Source organism: Sarcophilus harrisii, chromosome 3, assembly GCF_902635505.1.
Source record: "Sarcophilus harrisii chromosome 3, mSarHar1.11, whole genome shotgun sequence".
Classification (NCBI taxonomy): domain Eukaryota; kingdom Metazoa; phylum Chordata; class Mammalia; order Dasyuromorphia; family Dasyuridae; genus Sarcophilus; species Sarcophilus harrisii.
Genome location: NC_045428.1, coordinates 244,514,672 through 244,536,053, shown reverse-complemented (window position 1 = coordinate 244,536,053; position 21,382 = coordinate 244,514,672). Strand labels below are relative to the sequence as shown.

The window sequence follows — 21,382 nt, the reverse complement described above, 5'->3', positions numbered from 1 at the left end:
TCTCTAGTTGGTCTACCCTAGTTGATAAGGACATGAACTGCCACCTGATATGACTCAGGTAAGTCCAAAAAGGGAATCAACACATACATCACACCTACCAAATATAAGGCACCATATGGAGAGCTAAAAACAAAAAACTCCACCAAAATCTATTATTTTATATGAGTCTCATAACAACCTTACAAGGTAGGTGCTAAAGATTCTGGCTGGTCATGCCAAGGCTTGAGCTCACTTCCTATCAACGTTTATCCCCTCCAATTCAGACAATTCCTCTTGCTACCAGCCAGTGCCCACTGAGAGACTCAGTAGTTACTGATCTCTTTAAATCCCATCACCAAGGCTACATCAAGATAAGGAATATCCACCTAAGAATTATGCACCCATATTGTTTGGGTGACATTTGGATGTCAGTCATTTCAAATCTTTAGGATTTGGAAATGAGAAATCAAAATTCCTGGAAATTTTCAGAAATTCTTGAAATCCTAAGTTATTCTATTTTTGTCATAACATTTTATTTACATATTTTAAAATCATAATGTCTGATCAAAATAAATAGTGAATCATTTTCTATGTTAGTTCTTTTTTTAATTTGTAAATTTATACAAACTTCTATAAAAAGTTTTCTGCAAAAATTATGATGATGAATATATGCCTTATTATTATTATTATTATTATATGCTATGATGTTCATTTAAAAATATATGATAATGAGCTGACTGATTTCCTTTATCTTTTTTAAAATACAAAATTCTTCATACACTTTACTCATTATTATGGATATCTAAAAACATTAATTAATAAGAAATGTTAGATTTAGTAGCATTTTCAAGAAATTGTAGATTATAGCAAATATTCAAACACTAGGAAATCTGAGCAGACATTATTGGGTAATAGTCATATAGTGTAACATTCAGATCCCCTAGAAAGGCTAATTGTGTATGAAAATTTTCATTTTACAAAATTATTTTGCTTTCCAAAACATTTCCTGGAACACTTCTCATACAATTTTTATCAAGTATATTATGTATATAAAAATTAACATATTTTATTTGTAAGAATAACTCACCATTAACAGCAGATAAGGCCACAAACATATACTTATCCCATGACAACAGTTACAGGTAGGATTGACTGATGAGATTGTGATCACTTCTCTCCTACATGCTCCAGTCCTGGTTCCTAGAAAATGTCAACTTTAACTGATTTCAAAAGATTCTTTCAAACCAATAACAGTCAAATTGATTCTTAACACCTAGTTCTCATAGAATTGGTTGTAATCCTAACTCCTTTGCCTTCTAGAATATCATATTCCAAGTTCGCCCCTCCTTTAATGTGGTATCTGCTAAATCTTGCGTGATCCTGATTGTAGCTTAATGATATATGAATTGTGGGGTTTTTTCCTGGTTGCTTGCAATATTTTCTCCTTGAACTTGGAGCTTTGAAATTTAGCTATCAAATCCTGGGATTTTTAATTTTTGAAATCTCTTTAAGGAAGAAATTGAGAGATTCTTTCAACTTTTGTTTTATCCTCTGGATCTAAGATCTTGGGGCAGTTTTTCTTTATACTTTCTTGAAATATAAAGTTTAAACTTCTTTTTTTGTCATGGCTTTTATGTAATTCAACAATTTTTAAATTATTTCTCTTTGATCTATTTTTCATGTTAATTATTTTTCCAAAGAGGTATATCAGTTTTCTTCTATTTTGATTTTGTTTTGTCATTTGTTGAAGTCTCATGGAATCATTAACTTCCACTTTGCTCAATTCTAGGTTTTAAGGGATTGTTTGTGTCTCTTTTTTTGATTTGCCAATTCTGCTTTTTTAAGAAGTTATTTTCTTCAATGAATTTTTGTGCCTTATTTTATCATTAGATCAACTCTATTTAATAAGGTATTTTTTCCAGTATTTTTGTGTTTCTTTCACCCAGCTATTAATTATCTATTCATAAATCTATTTATAAATGAGTGGTCTCATTTGTTTCCCTAATATTTCCTCTACCATTCTCATCTTTTTCTTTACCTCATCCAGGAATTCTTGCTGGTCTGAGGTCCAATTCACATTTTTCTTTAAGGCTTTGCCTATAGTTATTTTCCCACATTATTGTCTTCTTCTGAGTTTCTATTTTGGCCTTTTCTTCCACTGTAGTAGATTTTTATAGTCAAATTCTTTTCTTTCTTTACAGTTGTTTGCTCATTATCCCAGCCTATTTCTTCACTTTGAACTTTATGTTAAAGTTGGGCTATACCCTCCTGAGAGTAGAGAGGCTCTATGACAAGCTTCTTGCTGCTGTTTTCAAAGATAATTTTGGGGGTATACATGTTCTTGGTGCTTCCAGAGTGATGTCCTGAGAGAGTGGTCATTGCTTTCCTAGTCTGTGCTCCAGCGTTTACCTAGAAAGGGCCCTTCCTCCCCTACAGCTACAAGGACTAGTCCTCCTCTTGGCTCTGGAACTATAATCCCGTCTCCGTTCCCTTGTGACCAACCAAAAGTGCTCCTCTATATCCTGGTACTATGATTCAGAGCTCCATATGGCCAATAGACTTGCCAATCAGAGCTAGTTGCACCCAGAACCAGCAAAAGATCGCTAGTAGTCTCTTTCAGATTAGTTATCTGACCCTCTTACTATCCCTGGGCTGAGAATTCCTGAAGCCAGTGTTCCTGCCATGCTCCAGGTCTATACCCATTCTCGTATTATAGACCTCTCCTGTGAACTGCCTAACTTATCTTAGGCTTATCTGGACTTTTATTGGCCTTGCTACTCCAAAATTTTTGGAAGGGAGTGTTGGGAAAGTTCAGTTGAGTCCTAGCCTGGATTCTGCCATCTTGGTTTCCCCTCCTCTTTCTATCACCAACTAAATTTTAATTTCTAAACCAAATGACTTTTTTTCCCATTTTCCAACCTAAATCACCCATTTGTACCATTTGACAGTCTTGGCCATCCTTATCTTGGCTTAGTATCTGTACTATGGAATTTTTCTGATTATCTTCTTACCTTTCTGATCACTTCTAAATTTTCCTTTGCTGGATCACCTTACAGTTCCCTCTATTGTCTTTCTCCAAGCATGATTTCCCCAAAAATTCTGTCATAGAACCTCTTCCCTTCTTTTTCTGCATTCTCTCAGTGATCTAAGTTATTTATTATATCCATGCAGATGACTTCCAGATTCATCTATCTAGCCCCACTTTGGTCTTTTGGAGATCTCCACCTAAGTGTGCCATCAACATATCACAGAATGTGAGAATTAGATCAGTCTCTACTTAGTCAAGCTATGCATAAAAGAACCTCCTACATAAACATAGCCAACAAGTGGCTATCTAGTCTCAGCTTAGAGATGTCCAAGGAGGAAGAACTCATTACTTCTTGAAGTGAATCCATTCTACTTTTGGACAGTTCAAATTTAATAATTTTATTAATTTTTTCCTGACAGCAAGCTTAAAGTTAACTTTTTGCAAGATCCACAAGTTCATTGTTCTGATCCTATTTCTGCTATCTGGGTTATTCTGAGCCTTGGTTTTTTTTCTGTGTCCCAACAGAACTAGTCTAATCATTCCTTCAAATGACACCTTTTCCAATACTTGAAGAAAGATAAAGATCATATCCCTTTGAATTTTTTGTCCTCAAGATTAAACATGCAGCTCCTTTACCTTTTTCTCATATTACATGAACTTAAGGCGCATCATATCAGTCATATCTCCATCATAGCAGTGTCCATATTAAACTTTGCTGCCCAGAATTTCAAAGAGGTCTGACAAGGATAGAGAATATAATGAGACCATCATTTCTCTATTCAAGGAAACTATGGCCCAATATTTAGCCAACAATCCTATTAGCTTTTTTGACTGCTGCATCATGTTCTGACTCATAATAGGTTTGTAAACCACTAAAATCTTTTTAGAACCATCACTGTTTAACTATGATTCCCCCAACTTAGACTTATAATGTTGATTTTTTTCTGATCCATGATCAAGACTTTACATTTATCCCTATTGAATTTCACCTTATTAGATTCAGGCTAATGCTCTGTTCTGGTATGATCCTTTTGCATGTCAAACTTAATGTGTTCAGCCCCATAAATTTGCCTTTCATCTTCACAGAACTATAGATTTCAACCTGAAAGGGACTTTAGAGATAATCTTGTTAAAGCCCTTCATTTTACAGTTAGGGATAAATGCTCAGAGAAATGAAGGAAGTGACCTAAAGCCATATAATTCATAAACATCAGAGTCCAAAGTCTTGGATTCCAGAATGCTTGCTTTTTCTATTACTAAGCTTCCATATTTTTATTGAGGGTATCAGCATCCATTTTCCAGTTAACCTTGGAATCATTCTTGATTTTTTCCATCCCTTTACTACTATGTCCAAATGCGTGCCAAATCTTAACTACTTCCAAATCCATTTCTGTCTCCAATAAGAACACACATCTCCACTCAGATGGTTTCCAGTCTACTTAAGCCCTCATCACTTCTCACTTGGATCACTGAAATAATTTAAATGGGTCTACCTCTTTCTAGTCTCTTCTATAATCCATCCTCTACATCCCAGCTTCTTAAACTGTGGGTAAAAACCCCATATAGGTTCTTATAACTGAATGTATGGAGTTCCAAAATTATGGTTTATTGTCTGTAAATGTTTGACCTACATGCTTAGAGTTTTTTGGACAAAAAAGGGCCATGAGTGCAAAAAGTTTAAGAAATCTTGCTCTATCATAGCTGCCAATATAATTTTTTTAAAACATAGTTCAGAAACTATTCCCTCATTTTAAAAAATAGACGTTTCCTATTATAATCTTTAATGTAAAATTCAAACTTTTTACCTTGGCACTGAAAGCTCTCTCAAGTATGACACAGAAAGAAATGATTATATCTACAATGTTCCAGATACTGGGACAGCAATTTGATCTTCACAACAACCCTGTGAACATTTTTCCCATTTTACAGTTGAAGAAAATGAGACATGACTTATCCAGAATCATACAGCTAGTAGGTATCTGAATTGAATTGGAACTGAGTCTTTCTTAACTCTAGACCCAGTCCTTTATTAACTGCAGCACCTAACTGGCTCCCACCTATCTTTCCATACTCTGTTTTCCAGTGAAACTGACCTACTATCTGTTCTCCACATTTGCCATTCCATCTGTTACTGCCATGCTTTTGTAAAGACTGTTCTCTCTGCCTACCCCTTCATTTCCATTTTGTAGAATACCTAGTATCCTTCAAGGTTCAGATCAGTATCCATTTTCTGAACAAAATTTTTCCTGATCCTTTCTAGTCCTTAAAGTTCTCAACCTTCTTCTAATCATGTTTTCACAGTCTATGGACATATTATACCTTCCTCCTTTCTCAGTAGAAGTGCCTTAAGTTAGGGACTCCTCTGTTTTATTTTCATTTCCCCGGATTTTGTTGTTGTCTAACTGCAAGTTATGAAGCACCACAGTCTCTGAAGAATTAAAGTTGAAAATAACTCAAAGGGCAAGGGATAGTATCGTGAAATTGAGCAGGCTGTTATACATTATAAACATAGATTATATAGGAGAAGTAAAGAAAACCACTGAAGAAATATAAAAGCAAAAAAGAAGATAGGATGTTAACATTGCAAAACTGAGGAAGAACTATTGGACAGTGATATGCTTCATTGGAACTTCTCAAAATCGGGACAAAGTGAGGTAGCATGTTGGCTGAATTTTCTGTAGTAAATTTATGGAAAGACATGAGCAGTTTGGGATGGGCAAGCATGCATAGGTTGTGATTTGTGTCATATTTAGCTTGATAATATCACTAATCCATTGGATTGCATATTTGAACATCTTCAGAATCTGGTACAATGTCTTGCACATAGCAGGTCGCTAATAAGTGCATATTGAATTCAATAGAATCAAATTATGTGATTTGCTCATAGCCACAGTTAATAAATAAGAGAGTAAGGATGTAATTCATGGTCTTCTGATTCCAAATCTGAAACTCTTGCTGCTTCTAAATGATTGTCCAAGTATTCCTAGAAGGGGGAACACATTAATTAAATCACTTCCTGAGAAATTTTGTAAGGAAGGAGAGAGAGAGTATTTGAGAGTTGAAGAGAAGAAGAGGAATCAGTGGGAGGGGAACAGAGAATGTTAAGAAAGAGTTGACTGAAATTGAAGGGTATATTATGAAAAGAATCCTCAACTTCATCAAGGGAAACCTGGAATCTAATACTTAATAGTTGTGTAATCATCTGAATGTGATTCAGCTGAATTTTCTTATCTAAAAATGGAAGAAATAAGGGAATGGGAAAAGCATTTAATTTTAAGCCAAAATAACTCCATATTCTGCTATGTATTACCCATGTAAGTTTTATCATTTGTAAAATGTTCAGGTTGGGACAGCTAGTTAGTATAGTGGATAGAACACCAGTCCTGAAGTCAGGAGAACCTGAGTTCAAATTTGTCCTCAGACACTTAAATCTTCCTGGCTGTGTGATCCTGGGCAAGACACTTAATTCCAATTACCTCAGGAAAAAAAACCAGAAAATGTTCAGGTTGGATGTCTAAGGTACCTTCCAACTGTAAATTTCATGATTTATCAAAAATAACAATATTTTAGTGTTCACTTCACATGGTTATTGTAAGGATGTGATGTGATAGTTAATACAAAATTGTTTTATAATTTATGTAAAACTATGTTTTACATAGTTAAATAACTATGTAAATATCAGTTATTGTTTGAGTAACCTAAAAAATAACTAAGTACATCATTTTTGTCTTTTCCTTTCCCTTCTTTCCTTCTCAACTATAGAAAAAGGATAAGATCAGTTTCTAACTCTCTACTAGGAATTTAAGTAAGGGTAAGGATTACAGCATCACAAAATTTGAGAGTTGGAATGAACCTCAACAGCCATGTAGTCCAACTCAACATAAACAAGAAATTTCAAGTAGGAAGCTGATGAGGTATAATGAATAGAAAGTCAGAATTGGAGTTATCTAGCCCTGGGCTCAAATCAAGCCCCTGGCACATAATAATTATATGACCCAGGATAAGTTTTTAATATCTCAATACTCCTAGACAAGTCTCTAAAACTTGCTGATCTACATTATCCATGGGAATTCCCAGACTTGGAACTCCCTACATTAATGAAACCACACTTCTGGACCTACCCTAAAAGAAATGGAGTTGAGGTATGTCTCTAGCTCCTTCTCTGCACTTGAGCCCTTCCTCTTCTTCCTCAGCATTTCATTCAATATCTGAAAACTACAAGAACTCAATAAGTAACTGATGATGTAACTTCACTTCATGGCAATCTTCCTAAAGAAATCACTCAACTGAGAAAGTATGTTGCTAAAATGTGAGCCATTAGCTCCCTGCTCTCATCTCTAAGAAATGATCAGGGCAAGGCTTGAGAATAATATGGTGCAATATTCCCAGCTGACAACTCTCAATTATCTGTTATATTTCTACAACACTTGCCTGTGGGAGAAAAAGGGAATGAGTTGGGAAAACTTTCTCTCCTTAACTGCTCTCTGGAAAGTCTTCCTACTGCCTTTTTCTTTCCTGCTGGTGGTCTAATCTGGAGTCAACTCCAGCCACGAACTATTAAAAATGGCTAAGAATCTCAAGCCAAAAGGGAAAACAACAGGTGAGATTATGAACAGTCCCCTTCTGTGTCTACAACAGGGTGCTTAACTGGCCAAACGGAGGGGGTGCTTTGACTTAGAGAACCCCCTGCCTTTGCAGGTGTTTTAGGGACTTGGCCACAGTGCTTCAGTGACCCATATTTTATTACCTTTCGGGTTTCTAGAATTCATCATTCATTCCTTTCTGAAAACGGAGAATGAAAGTTGAGCAGCTCACTGCCCCCGTCTCTTTCCATTCTCTCCCCTAGTACATTCGGCCTGTTTGTTCTCTTTCATTCCAGTTCTTCCTGTCGCATTTTGCCCATTCAATAGAGAAATAGTGAAACCGGATGGCTGGACTCAGCACAGGGAAATGACTTCAGAGCTACCTTTGTTTTGCCCCCTCATTTCTCTGAGCACACTTGGCTGTGGGTCTCTATGAAAGGGCTTGTTTAAACCGTTTGGAACATCCAGTAAGCAAAAGATGCATAAGCCAGACTCGCTCACATCTTTTCAGGTTGACTGAGACTGAGCTAAACTGCCAAAGTTTTTGCAACAAAACTAACCATGACATTGGACATTGTGTTATAAATTAGCCACAGCCTTCCAAGCAAATTGTCTCTTTTTATTGTATCAGTGTAAGCTTTGGGGGCATTTGGCTTCAGTTTCTGACTTCAGGGAGTCTCAAAAAATATTTTTGTTCTACAGAAAATCAGTTCTTGAGACACCAAGTATATGCTAATATTTGAACTTTGTTTCTGGGTTTTTAAATAAAAGGAAACATTTAACTTCACTGAAATGCCTGTACATATTTCCATTCTCTTTCTTTGCATACCAACCTGCCATTTATTTTTGCTGTGAATTAAATTATCTCCTATCTCCTTAGAAAACAAAATCACATAATTCTTTCTTGAAAAATACTAATCACAAAAATCACTTTTATGTTTTTTTAAATTAGTATACACTTGGAAGTAGAATCAGCAAAGAGCTATATTCAAAAACAAATTTTCATAAAGCAGCAATGATAATAAGAGGGGTGATATGTAGCATCCTAGCTGGGAATGCCTAGAAGAGGGACAAATGTAAGAACTTTGCTTAGAATACAAAAAAAAAAGTCAAGACATATATTAAACTGTACTATTACACTGATCTTAATCCAAGCTCTTGTTCTAAATACATATATAATACACACACATTGTTTATTAAAATGACCCAACTACCATGCATAAGTTTTAGAATACAATGGTCATGTTTACAAACAAAGTAGAGAAAATACTGTCTTTGGGGTCATTAGGCCAATTCCAACAGTGTCACTTGTATTGTGACCTTGGGCAAGTCATAATCTCCCAAAGCTTTGGTTTCAGCTATAGAATGAGGAATGTTTCAAATAACCATAAATTCATTTGTTGTCCTTAATTAGGAATGGAGAAAAACTCTTGGTTTTCTTTTAGATACTGTAGAAATAAAGACTAGATGGTAGCTTTCAAATAGTCCCACATCTAACATACATACATAGTTTCCTTACCATTTGGAAAAGAATGAAGTCAGCATACTTTCTAATTTTCTCAAAATAAATTTTCATTCTCTTTGTATCATTTGTAAGTCTGATTTGAAATGTGAAAAGATGCCCACACAATTGAAAATCAATAACTGGTAGGGGACAGAGCTATCAATTAAGAGTTTATTTCTATGGAAATGTAGATTAAGGGTACTAAGAAGCAAGGGCATCTTGCCATTCTTCCTCTTAGAAAAAGGCTACGGTCCTGTCAAGCTCTAAAATTTGATGAATGAGTCTTCTCCCTTTCAATAAAATATCCACCTGCTTCTCTATAGCTCCAAAGATGAAATTCTCATAGACATAAAGCTAAGACATGTAGTAACTTTCATCTCCCATCAGTCTAACCCTTAGGGCAGTCAGAAATGTTATTTGAAGGACCCAGGACAAACTTAATTTGAATAAAATATTTCATATTGCTGCTTCCATATCCAAGTGGTGTAATAAAATTTAATGTCTATTGGATAACTTAAGACTTCTAAAGAATGATAACTTTCTTAGAAGAAAGCAGAGAGTGGCTTTTTTTTTAAGTGAATTTTTCCTTTACAATCTAAATAGAGAGAGGGAAGGGTGGAGGGGGGATTTTAGAGTTGCTTGGCCTTTTCAGAGACTTTCAGTCCTTATTTTTGTGCTTGAAACCTAAGGTGCATAGCAAATATAATTAAGGCACTAAAATCACCCTCCCCCACTCATCACCACTCCCTTACCAATGCTACAAGTCTTCCATTCTCTTTAATCTTAAAAGTTCAAAGTTCTTTGGCCAAAGCTGGAGGGAGGGCGGAAAGAGGAAGTACTTTAAGTTTCTTTGGGGGGAAAAAAAAGGAAAAGCGACAGGACATCTCCTTTAGGGTGAAAAGCAGCGACTGACTAGGCACACAACAGCCTTTAGGCAAAAACAACAGTGGTTGTTATGGTGGATGTGAGTAACTGAGAAGCAATGCGTCTAGTACATGAAGGCCCAGCAGCTGCTTACTGCTAAACAAGGCACATGGAGCATCTCTGTCAGTAGCCACAGACTGGTCTTTAACTCCTGTCAGCTGTCACACTGTATGTTCCCTGGAAGCACAGGGCATATACAGGAGAGACCTCCTGCCTCTGTTGTTCTCTTACCTTGGCTCCACTCTCCCATCCACAAGTTGCTGCCATCTGGGTTATGCTTCACCCCCTCCCCCAAAAGAGTGTGTTTCAAACTTCCTCAGATGCACTCTTATCCAATTCTCTCAGATAGTGAATCCCCTCCCCTCACTCAATTCCTAGCTCAATTCATCCAACTTTGGCCTCCCCAGTACTCTGGACCCATTCCATCTTCTATTTCACATAAGCAGCCTCTGCCAGGGCTGTATCAATTCCATTAAATGCTTCCTCTGCCCCTGTGCCTGCCTGTATAGCCAAGTTCTGTTGGGAAAAAAAATCTAGTTATTCAGTGCTCTTCCTTGATTACTGGTAGACTATGTACTAACTTTCAGGCATACAGTCCCTCAATCCATCAACAAGCATTTATTGAGTATCTATGTTCCAGGCAGTATGCTAGGCTATGGAATTACAAATACAAAAAATTAAGCAATCTTTACCCCCAAGGAGATTGCATCCTGATTCAGGAGAAAATATATGTACAGCATAAACATATTGTGAACTGTGATGATCTTGGGTCTTCTAAACAATGTTATTGATTCAAGACAATTCCAATAGACTTGGGATAGAAAAGGCCATCCACATGCAGAGAGAATTATGGAGACCAAATGTGGATCAAAGCATTTTCACTTTTATTGTTGTTGTTTGTTTGCTTGTTTTTTTTTTTTCCTTTTTTGGCTTTTTTCCTTTTGATATGATTTTTCTAGCACAGCATGACAAATATGGGAATATGTTTAGAAGAATTACATGTTTAATCTATATCAAATTGCTTATTGTTTTGGGGGGAAGGACAAGAAGGAAGGAGAAAAATTTGAAGCACAAGGTTTTGCAAAGGTGAGTATATAAAACTATCTTTGCATGTATTTGGAAAAATAAAATAGGACTGAATTTTTTTGGAATAAACATTGTGACTAAAAAATACAAAGTATTTAAATTTGAGGCAATTTGTGAAGGAGGACATTAATAGTTGAGATGATGTATTAAATCATGGTGACTGAGGAAATGAGTGGTCTAGGTTATTAAAATGACAGTGAATAAAGCCACAGGACAATCAATTGTCATCTCTTGTAGCAATGGTAATAGTAATTGGATTGTTTTCCTTGAGAAGAAGAATATTTAGTAAAATGGAATTTCTTTGAGATCAGGGTCTGTTTTTCTTTTTATATGTAGGGCATATGTGATAGTACCTATCTCACAAGATTGTTGTGAAAATCATATCAGATAATATTTGTAAAGTATGTATTTAGCATGATGCCTGGCACACAGTAGGTGTTTAATAAATATTTATTGAATTAATAGTTGAATAAAAAAAACAGTTCAGGACTTCATATATGAGATGGTATATGAGCTACCCCATAAAGGAAGAGAGAGAATGTGAGGTGGAAGTTGGGAGGGAAAATATTCTAAACCAAATCAAAGAGAGATGGGAAGTAGAATGTCATGTGTGAGAAACAGAAAATCCAGGCTACAGAATTACAATACTGGAGAGAGGGAATAATATCTGAGAAGGCTGAAAAGGTAGGTGAGAATGAAAAGGGTTTCCACTGAAGATTTCATTCTTTATTCTAAAGGCAATGAAAAGCTACTGGAGTTGAGTAGAATCATATGATTAGATTTGCCTTGAAGGAAAATTACTTTGGCAACAGTGGAATGGATGCCCAGTGTTGAGAGAACTGAGGTTGGGAGAACCATTAAAAGTCTGCTGCAAAAATCTAGGTGACAAGTGATGAAAGCCTGAACTAAAATAATATAACTATATGAATAGTGAGAAGGGATCAGATGCAAGAGAGATTATGGAAATAGAAAAAGCAAGAACTAGCAATTGATTGGATATGTGGTGTGAGGAAGAGTTGAGAGTTAAAGATAATGCTAACATTATGAACCTGTGAAATTAGATGATAGTGCATCTGACAAAATTAATGAAATTAAGAAAAAAGGGAGAGTTTGGGTAGAGTGATTATGAGTTCTATCCTGACTGCTTGAAATGTTCATGTACTGCTTCTTTAATTGTGTCCAATGTATTGTAAGCACTCAATAAATGTTATTTCATCTCGAATGTCTACATTCTCCAGAACATTTCTTTAACCATTAGACTTTCCCTGTAGGAATTCAAGTGAGGAAGATCTCTACCTAGTTCCCTCTCCCCCAATGGGAGGAAAAGGGATTAACTGACTGAGGTTCAACAAGCATTGATGACATGAAAAGGGAGGGATGAAGAAAAGGAAGAAGGGAGGGAGGAAGGAAGAAAGGAAGGAAGGGAGGGAGGGAGGAAGGCAGGGAGGAGGAAGGAAGGAAGGAAGGAAGGAAGGAGGAAGGAAGGAAGGAAGGAAGGAAGGAAGGAAGGAAGGAAGGAAGGAAGGGAGGGAGGGAGGGAGGGAGGGAGGAAGGAAGGAGGAAGGGTAGGAGGAAAGAAGAGAAGGAGGAAGGAAGGGAAGGAGGAAAGAAAGAGAAAGAGGGAGGAAGGAAAGAAGGGAGAGAAGGAGGGAGAGAGGGAAGGAGGGAGAGAGAGAGACAAGGGGGGAAGGGAGGGAAAGAGGGAGGAAAAACTAAATTCCAAATTAGTTAAGCAAATGGTTGACTATCAAAAATAGGGAAATGGTCAACATATAACACTGACAATAGAAACGCTATCAGTGCTAACTATAATAACTTTGTAGAGACATTTAACTAATTTAAACTAAGATAAAAAGCTCAGAAAGTGTCTTGATCAGAAAACATCTTACTTAACCGAACAGACTAAAAGAGATGGCTGCCAAAGGCAACAGTGGGTGAGAATATAAAATTATTTGTAATGTCTTATAAAGAAGTAAGATAATCATCTATGAGTAGTATCCTCTCATAAACCCAAAGAGAATAAAAGAAGAATTTGTTTAAGGAAAGTTTGACAATAAATCCAACTAAACAAAGCCATAACAAAATTAAAATATAAAGAAGACAACAAACATAAGAGAAAATTTAAAAGATCCATAAAAACTACTTACTTAGACTAAATTCTTTTCTCAACAAGGACAATGAAACCACCTCACTTGGACCCTAACTTCCTATATATGCTAATAAGTGAAATAAAAAATATCCCCAAAGAAATAAATATAGGAAAGGAAGTTGGATTTGGACCAAATGTATATAGGAGAGATCTATGTAGGAGGCAACACAACTTTGAGGATGTTAGGAAATCCATAAAATATTTGATGGAGGGGAAAATATCAAAAATGGGGAAGGGGGGAAATCTGATCTTATAATATTAATTTTCTTAAAAGGTGACTAATAGAATATTAGTAACTATTGATGTCTTTCCCAATTCCCCCATCTATACAAAATGTTTATGAGTCATATAGACATGAATTCAGGGCATCCTCCATGTGGAGATTCAACAAAATAATTCAATAAGTAATATTCAACAATGGACCACATATTTACCATTTTATAATGAAATGAAGACATAAAGAATAGCATACCACTCTACTTATGTTCTGTTTATTATGAAAAAGAGTTTCATATGGTAGAACAAAATGCCTACTTGCAGGCTGTTTCACCACACTCAGTGTTAATGGCTGCTAATTGATCAGAGCAATGTTTGCTAAAGATCAGAATGGCTATGGTGATTTCTTAAAGTAAGACAATTACATTTGCTGCATCAATTGACTCTTCCTTTCACTTGAACACTTAGAGGCCTTTGGAGGGTTATTAATTGGCCTAATTTCAATATTGTTTTGCCCAGGCAATAAGGAGGCTTGGGGAAAGGAAGAAATATAGGAACAGCTGATCAGTGAAGCAGTCAGAGCACACACATTTAACAATTAAATTCATCATTTCATATGGGCCTTGTTCAAGGCATCCCAATACAATTGCAATAGTAACATAAAAGATCGTTGATCACAGATCATCGTAACAGATGTAATATTAATGAAAAAGTATGAAATATTTGAGAATTATCAAACTGTGATATACAGAGACACAATATGAGCACACACTATTAGAAAATGATGCTAATAGACTTCTGCAAAGTACAATAAAATGAAATATTTCTGTATTTATGTATGTATGTATCTGGGGCAGTACAGTTAAATGATGGACAAAAGGAAGAACTAATAGAATTACCTTCAGGAAATGGCAAACCTCTTTTAATGACTCCAAGCTTCCCATGAAAACAAAGGTCCATATTTTTAATACAAACATTCTAACCAACATGTTACTATATGACAGTGATATAGAATATAACAGTCTCCAATGAATTAAAAATGAATATTATGAACAAACAATGAAGGTGTGCATAGTAGCTATCAAAACGAGCAACATTTAACAACGTACCACTTCAAAGAACAGGAAAGAGGTCATAAAGGAAATTACCATGTTATGGGGAAAGGTTTACTCCTCTCATGAGAAATGTGTGTAGATGGCCAGAGCGGTCCAATGTTATTCTTTGATGGTAAAAGAAATCAAGGGAGGCCTCCAGAAACTTTGTTGGATTCCTAGAAGTGATGTTGTAGAAAGTGACTACAAGAATCGCACAAGATGACTAGGTATGAATAATAAATAATAATAGCTAACATTTATGTAGCACTTACTATATGTCAGGCACTTCACAATTATTATCTCACGTGTTCCTCACAACCACCCTGTGAAGTAAGTGCTATTATTATCAAAATAGGGATTTGAAAAAATTTTGAAAAAACTTAGGCAAATAGAGTTTTGCCCAGGGCAAGTGATTTGCCCGGTATCCTAATAGCTGATATTAGTAGGAAGCCAAGTTCAATTCATGTTTTTCTAATCATATTCTGGGTACCCTATCCACAGCACCACCTAACTGCCTACTATGGATGGCTTTTGGTCTTTATCATTGGAGGTCAAAACCTTTTTAGTGACATGAACATAAACATGGAATGATCCTTGTCCTAAGGGAATACACAAAGGAATACAACATGAACATAGTTAAATATAATATAGGGTAGAGAATAAAGAGATCAGGGGAGCTGGAGGTAGTTTACTTTTGTTAATTGGCAATTGGAAAGGGGAAATTGTATGAACAGAATAGGGAATGGGAAGGTTGATGGCAGGAGTGATCAAGAAGGCATAGCAGTTATTCATATAAATATTGCATCTCTTAAACTCTCACACTGGTGGAAAATTCAAGGTGCCCTGGTATAGTGAAAAGAGTGCAAGGTTTTGAAAGAGTTGGATTTAAATTCACTCTGAAAGTTTGAGCAAGCTGTTAAACCTCTCTGAGTATCAATTTCATGATGTATAAACTAAAATAACAAAACATTAGTGCCTTCTCACCATAACTTTCCTGAACATTAAATGAGATAAATGAATGAATGGGCATTTCTTAAGAAATTATTTTATGCAAAGCACAGTACTAAGCACTGGGGATATAAATAGAAAAGCAAGACTATCTTTGCTCTTAAAGAATCACAAAATTATAAAATTGGAGAGCTTAAAGGGAACTCATCAGAATCTAATTCAATGCCAATGCAAAAAGAATCTTCTCCACAACAAATGATTGTCTAGATTCTGTTAGAAGAGCTCTAAGAAGTGGGAATCTACCTTTTCTCCTGCAGGCTATTCCACTTTTGAACAGTTCAAGTTGTTAAGAAGTTTTTCTTGATATCAGATTTAAATGTACCTTCTTCCACATTACAACATGGAAATATTTAAAGATTAGTTGCTGTGTCTCCACTGAGCCTTCTTTTCTCCAAACTAAACATGTCCAGTTATTTCAGTCACTTCTCATACGACACACACTTAAGACTCCTTACCATAGTGGTTGCCATGCACTGGACACTCTAGTTTATTAATACATTTTTGCAATTGTGGTACCCAAAAGAGAACACAGATGAGATCTGAGAAGTTCAGAGTGCAGTGGAACTATCACCTCTTTCCCCATTCCTGGAAGCCATGCCCCTCTCATGAGCTCATATTTTTATAGAGTGAGACAATATGTAGAGATTTCTTGTGCAAGACCCATTGCACAAAGCAGCAAAGCAGATGTATTGTCTTTATGACATTTCCATGAATAAAAGTATATTCATTTTTACATTCATTTTTTAATGTTGAACCCTCTGATGGCACCAAGAACTTTGTCAAACAAACTGCAATTGATGATTGGGAGTTGGGGATGGGAGAGGATGATCAGGAAGTAAGTTGCAGAATCTGAAGAAGTTAGCAGGTCATATCTCCCCAAAAGTTGCTTCCCTGGACAATGATTTCTGTAACTGGGCTGGGATTGGGTGGAAAATATGATTGGGCAGGAACTCTGGGAGCTGCTAATCCCAGGGCTATTAGGCTTATCTGCCCATTGGAGGGCAGGAATGGAGAAATGGCAGACTTTCACAGGAGATTATGTGGGAAATGTTTTATAAGCCTCGAAAAACTGAAAGTGATTTTTAAGCATTTCTAGTAATGCTTCCTATTAATGCTTAACAAATGGATTCTTGGATCTTTTTTTTTAAAGAAAGAAAACTATGTTTTCAAATAAACAAAGATTCTATCTCCAAGAGATACATGATTCAAAAGAAGATCCTGCCATTAAAAAAAAAAAAAGTTGAAGTTCAGCTTTTCAAGGAGGTTCTGGATATATTGGATAGCTTCTGAAATTGCAAATCTCATGTAATTTCTGACATGCCCCTTTTGGTAGTCATCAAAAGTATTTTAATGTCAAGGAGGCTATTTCAGCCTCAACATAAATGTGAAGAAAATTAATCTTCCTTCTCTTAGTTTTGGAGTCATAAGGATATATACAGATCTGGCAAAGCAGTATGTTCTTTCCTTCTTTCTGACTTTCTACAGCAACACTATAATTCTCAAACACCATGGGCAAGTATATACCTATAAAAGACTACAGTACTTTTAGAGTGCTATCAAATGATATAATGCTTAAAGGACAGAGTGTTTTTATTCCTCACCAAGTATATCTTATTAACCAGCTGGTTTTTATATCTCCAGTTGTTTTATTTTTTCCTATTTGTATATTATGAGTCTGAGTTTGTAGGTTTTTTTAATCCTGTAAATGGAAAATTTGGGGGCGCATCCCAGCTTAGGTATAACAGTGTCAAAGTAACTAAGTAACTATAGAAGATGAATATACAAAACACACGTCTAGAAAAATTCATGTAATTGTACCCTTTCCCCATTTATGAAACATTTCCCCCCAAAATGAAGAGGTTGTACTAGAGCTCCAAGTCACTCTTGCATTTGTAAAAGCCTACAATACTTTATTTTAAAATGAAAGAAAGAAAGAAAGAAATGGAAGTGGAGACAAAAAAAAAAGGTACCATATTAAATGTCAAGTTTTTTTTTTTTGGTGTGTTTTTGTTTTTTGTTTGTTTGTTTGTTTGTTTGCTTTTGCCTCTTGGCAGGCAACGGGAGGAGGGAGGAAGGGAGTTCGGTAGAAGCATTGGATTTCTAGTTCCAACAAGGAAATCATGTCTACTTTAACACTCTGACTCCATCGGGGGGAAAAAAAAGGCCTTCTTCTTTCTCCTTCCTGGAGAATCATGTCGCGTGATAGCCTGAACCCCGGCAGGGAGAATCACACAGTTTCTTAACAATAAACTATTTTAACGGTGCCAAAAATCACCTCTATCCCACCCCCACCCTCCAGTCTCGCTCTTCCAACCCGCAGCTAGCTACGTGTGCTCCCCAGCCAATGAGTGCTTGCCTCAGCCTAGGCTCTCGACCCAGTTGGTTCTTTTCTTTTCCCCAAGTTCAAGAGCTGGATTTAAAGGACCTCTGGTCAGTACACTTCTTCCCTCTATGCCCTTCTCCCAGCATCCTCAAACAGCAGCTCCCGTAACCAGGTCTTGGGAGCAGGGAAGGTTCGCAAAACACTCCGGAAGCTTTTGAAGTGTGGATTCCTTGTCACCTCTGCCAGCAGCTTGGAAAATCCCCCCGCGAGCGAAAACGAGAGTACACACACACACACACACACACACACACAGCCACACGCACACACGCATACGTTACCACCCTCTCTCCTACGTCCCCTCTACTCCCTTTTTTACTATGAAGGTTTCTAGGCTCGTTTGAAAGCAGTTCTGCCTAAGATGTTGAGGCAACAACGGCCGGGGGATGTGCAGCTCGGGGCTTCCCCATATGAATTGGTGGGCTATAGACAGCAGTTGTCCTCGTCCTCTGCTACTGCTACTTTCCTTCCCAAGCAAGTGCACGAGAAGCTGGAACCGCCTCTGGAGCAGCTGCAGCAGGGCGTGGGAAAAAATGTCAAGGGTGGCAGCGGCTGTGGCGAGAACGGCAGTAGCAGCGGCAAGACGGAATTGAAGGAAGAACAGCAGCAGCTGAGGAGAAAAATCAACAGCCGGGAGAGGAAAAGGATGCAAGATCTCAACCTGGCCATGGACGCTCTGAGGGAGGTCATAATGCCCTATTCTGCCGCCCATTGCCAGAGTTCCCCAGGGAGGAAGCTCTCCAAAATCGCCACGCTACTCCTCGCCAGAAACTACATCCTTCTTCTGGGCAGCTCCCTGCAAGAACTGCGGCGGATCCTGGGCGAAATGAGTGGGCCCGGGCCGCGACTGCTTCTCGCCGGCTTGCCCCTGTTCGCCGCCCCGGGATCGGTGCTGCTAGCCCCAGGGGGCGTGAATCACCCGGAGACTCTACACTCCAGCAAGTACCTGTCGCTGGAGGAGCCGCCGTGTGGTCAGTTTCCTCTTCCTGGCAGCCCGGGTCTCTGCACTTGTACCATCTGCAAGTTCCCGCATTTAATTCCTTCAGGCCTCGGGCTAGCTGCGGTACAGACACAGTTCTCCAAGTGAAGAGACTCCCCCCTTTCCCTCCCTAGTCTGTCACTCCGTCACCACCGCCCCACAGATAGTTCTACCAACATCTTTCTCATCCCTTCTCCAATCCCGGCTCTTCGGAGCCACCTGCAACAAGAAAAGAGCGCGAAGGTGGAAGGAGGTGTAAAAGGACTCTCTTTGCTGGGGGTATAAAGGGATGAGAAGGGTGGAGACTCCCTCCAAACACAGTTATGGGGACGTGATGAATGAAGAAATAGTAAAAGATGCTTGTTTTTTTGAATTCGGGTGGATCTTTACCAGGTAGATTTCCCACTTGCAAGAAGGTGGATTAAAATAAAGCGTGTAGCTAGATCTCTTCTTTCTGTCTCCTTACTCTCTTGACCCTTTTCCCTCTCTATCCCTCTCTGCTCTGCAAGTGTAGATCTAGCCGACTATTTCTTGTCCTTTTCCTTCCATCACTAAATGTCGGGATTGTTCGTGTCTCACAAAAAATATGAAGCTTTTTGCTTCGAAGAAAGCAATCCTTTCCTCATCTCCAATAAGCTGTTCCCGGGCATTTATGTTACGAGAGGGGATGTAAAGGGGTGGGGTTTTTCCCCCTCCTTTGTGTCTACTTTTTTCTAGCTTCGGACAGACTCTCGGAAAGGAGTGTGAGTACTAGGATCGGAAAGAGAAATCCTTCGGGTTCGTGGAAGATCCCTTAGTGAAGACTGATGAATCACAGAATGCTACTTGTGAACACAGTGGGTTAGGCAGCGTTTGGGCTCGCTTCACCCTCTGCAGAGCTCTGGGGGTGAGCAAACTAGATTACTACGTTCAAAAATCCAAATCTTGTTGGAAATGCTGGTCCAAGACGATGTTTACCTTCTATTGAGGCTAGCTTGTTATTTTTCAGGGAATTTCGTGGGTTTTTAAGTGTAATTTCTTTTTTGTTTGTTTTATTTTTTCCCCCGATTGTCGCTATTCATCCTTTTAGGAATGGAAACGAAGAGCCTTCCACTTTCGCCAGTTTTTCAAGTTAGCCTAACTAGCATTTGACTTTGGTATATATCCAGATAATGCCCTCCCTTCAAGCAACAGTTTTCTTAGATTACCGAAAATAGGTACAAGCCTCCCACTGACTTAACAGGAAAAAACCAACTCGATTAACTTTTATTTCATTAAAACATCAACAACTTGAAATTGCCTGGAAGCAAATAGTTAAGTTGATCCTTTAATTAATAAAACTATTAGTGCAGTTTTCCTGTAGGTCCGTTCTGGACACTGGATGCTAACAAGTTTTAATAAATACACAGTCCTGTTTCTTCCTATTCACCCCATATTAGAATACATAGATTTCAGATCTTGATTTGTAATGGGCATTAAGTATATTGGTTTTGTTTTGTTTTGTTTTAAATTCAGGATCTGACCATGGATTTTTATTGTTAAGGATTTTGTTGTTAAAAACCCATTTTAAAACTAACATCTTTCCCTCTTGTACTATCGAATCATCACAATAAAGAAATAAGAAAAATAAACAATTACTTGATTTGTTTGTATTTAAAGATTTTTTCTGAATCTCTGAAGGAATACAGAATTGGTATTTAAAAAAAAAAGATGTAGGTCTTTGCATTTCAACAAGCAGGCGACAATTTTGTTTATTTGTTTGGTTAATTACGTTTCAAGTGAGAATTTGACAACCCGATGGATATCTAAGGCTAAGAAATTCTCTTCCCATCAGTTCTGTTAAATCATTGCTTAATTTTGAGAAGGCAGCCATCCCTCAAATGTTTTTCACCTGGAAATTAGGTTATAAAGTAAACTAACTAGATCTGTTTTATCTAAATGGACATTTATTATCTCTAGAGCCAATTTGTGATTCTCTTTTCTATAGCTTTCATAACCAGCTTTGGCTGGTGTCTCAGTGAATTGTAATATTTGTTTTTCATTAATATGTTTAAAGGGAAAGAGAAATTATTCTATCAGTCTCAAAAACAGTTAATTGTATGGTCTGACATATGTTAAAGTTAACATTTTATTGTCAATTCCCAAAAGTACAGAGCACTGAGATATAATGAAGTGACTTGGATCCATGTGATATTACTAAGTCATGCTACTAAGTGATTATTCTTTCTAAAGTTGTTTCTCAGTAGGCCAATTATAAAGGGCAATATGAGCTTTACAGATTGGAAAGGGTTAAGATTGGGGAGCAGGTATCATATTTACTTCCCCTTCATTCTAAGAACCATCTTCCTGACTAAATGAAAAAAAAAGAAAAAAAGAGGAAAAAAAATGCTAAACCATTCCATTTCATAATCTCTTTAGATTTTTGTACTCTAATCACTCTGTCAACAGAAATTACTGAATTTTTTAAAAATGT

General features: G+C 37.2%; 1 protein-coding gene across 1 annotated transcript; it reads left to right on the top strand.

The window, feature by feature from the left end:
- Positions 1-17,995: 17,995 nt before the first annotated feature.
- OLIG1 (oligodendrocyte transcription factor 1) lies at positions 17,996-20,189 on the top strand. The gene has a single exon (XM_003763429.3). It carries the CDS (start codon positions 18,313-18,315, stop codon positions 19,036-19,038), a length of 726 nt encoding a protein of 241 aa, XP_003763477.1. The 5' UTR covers positions 17,996-18,312; the 3' UTR covers positions 19,039-20,189.
- The last annotated feature ends 1,193 nt before the right edge of the window (positions 20,190-21,382 follow it).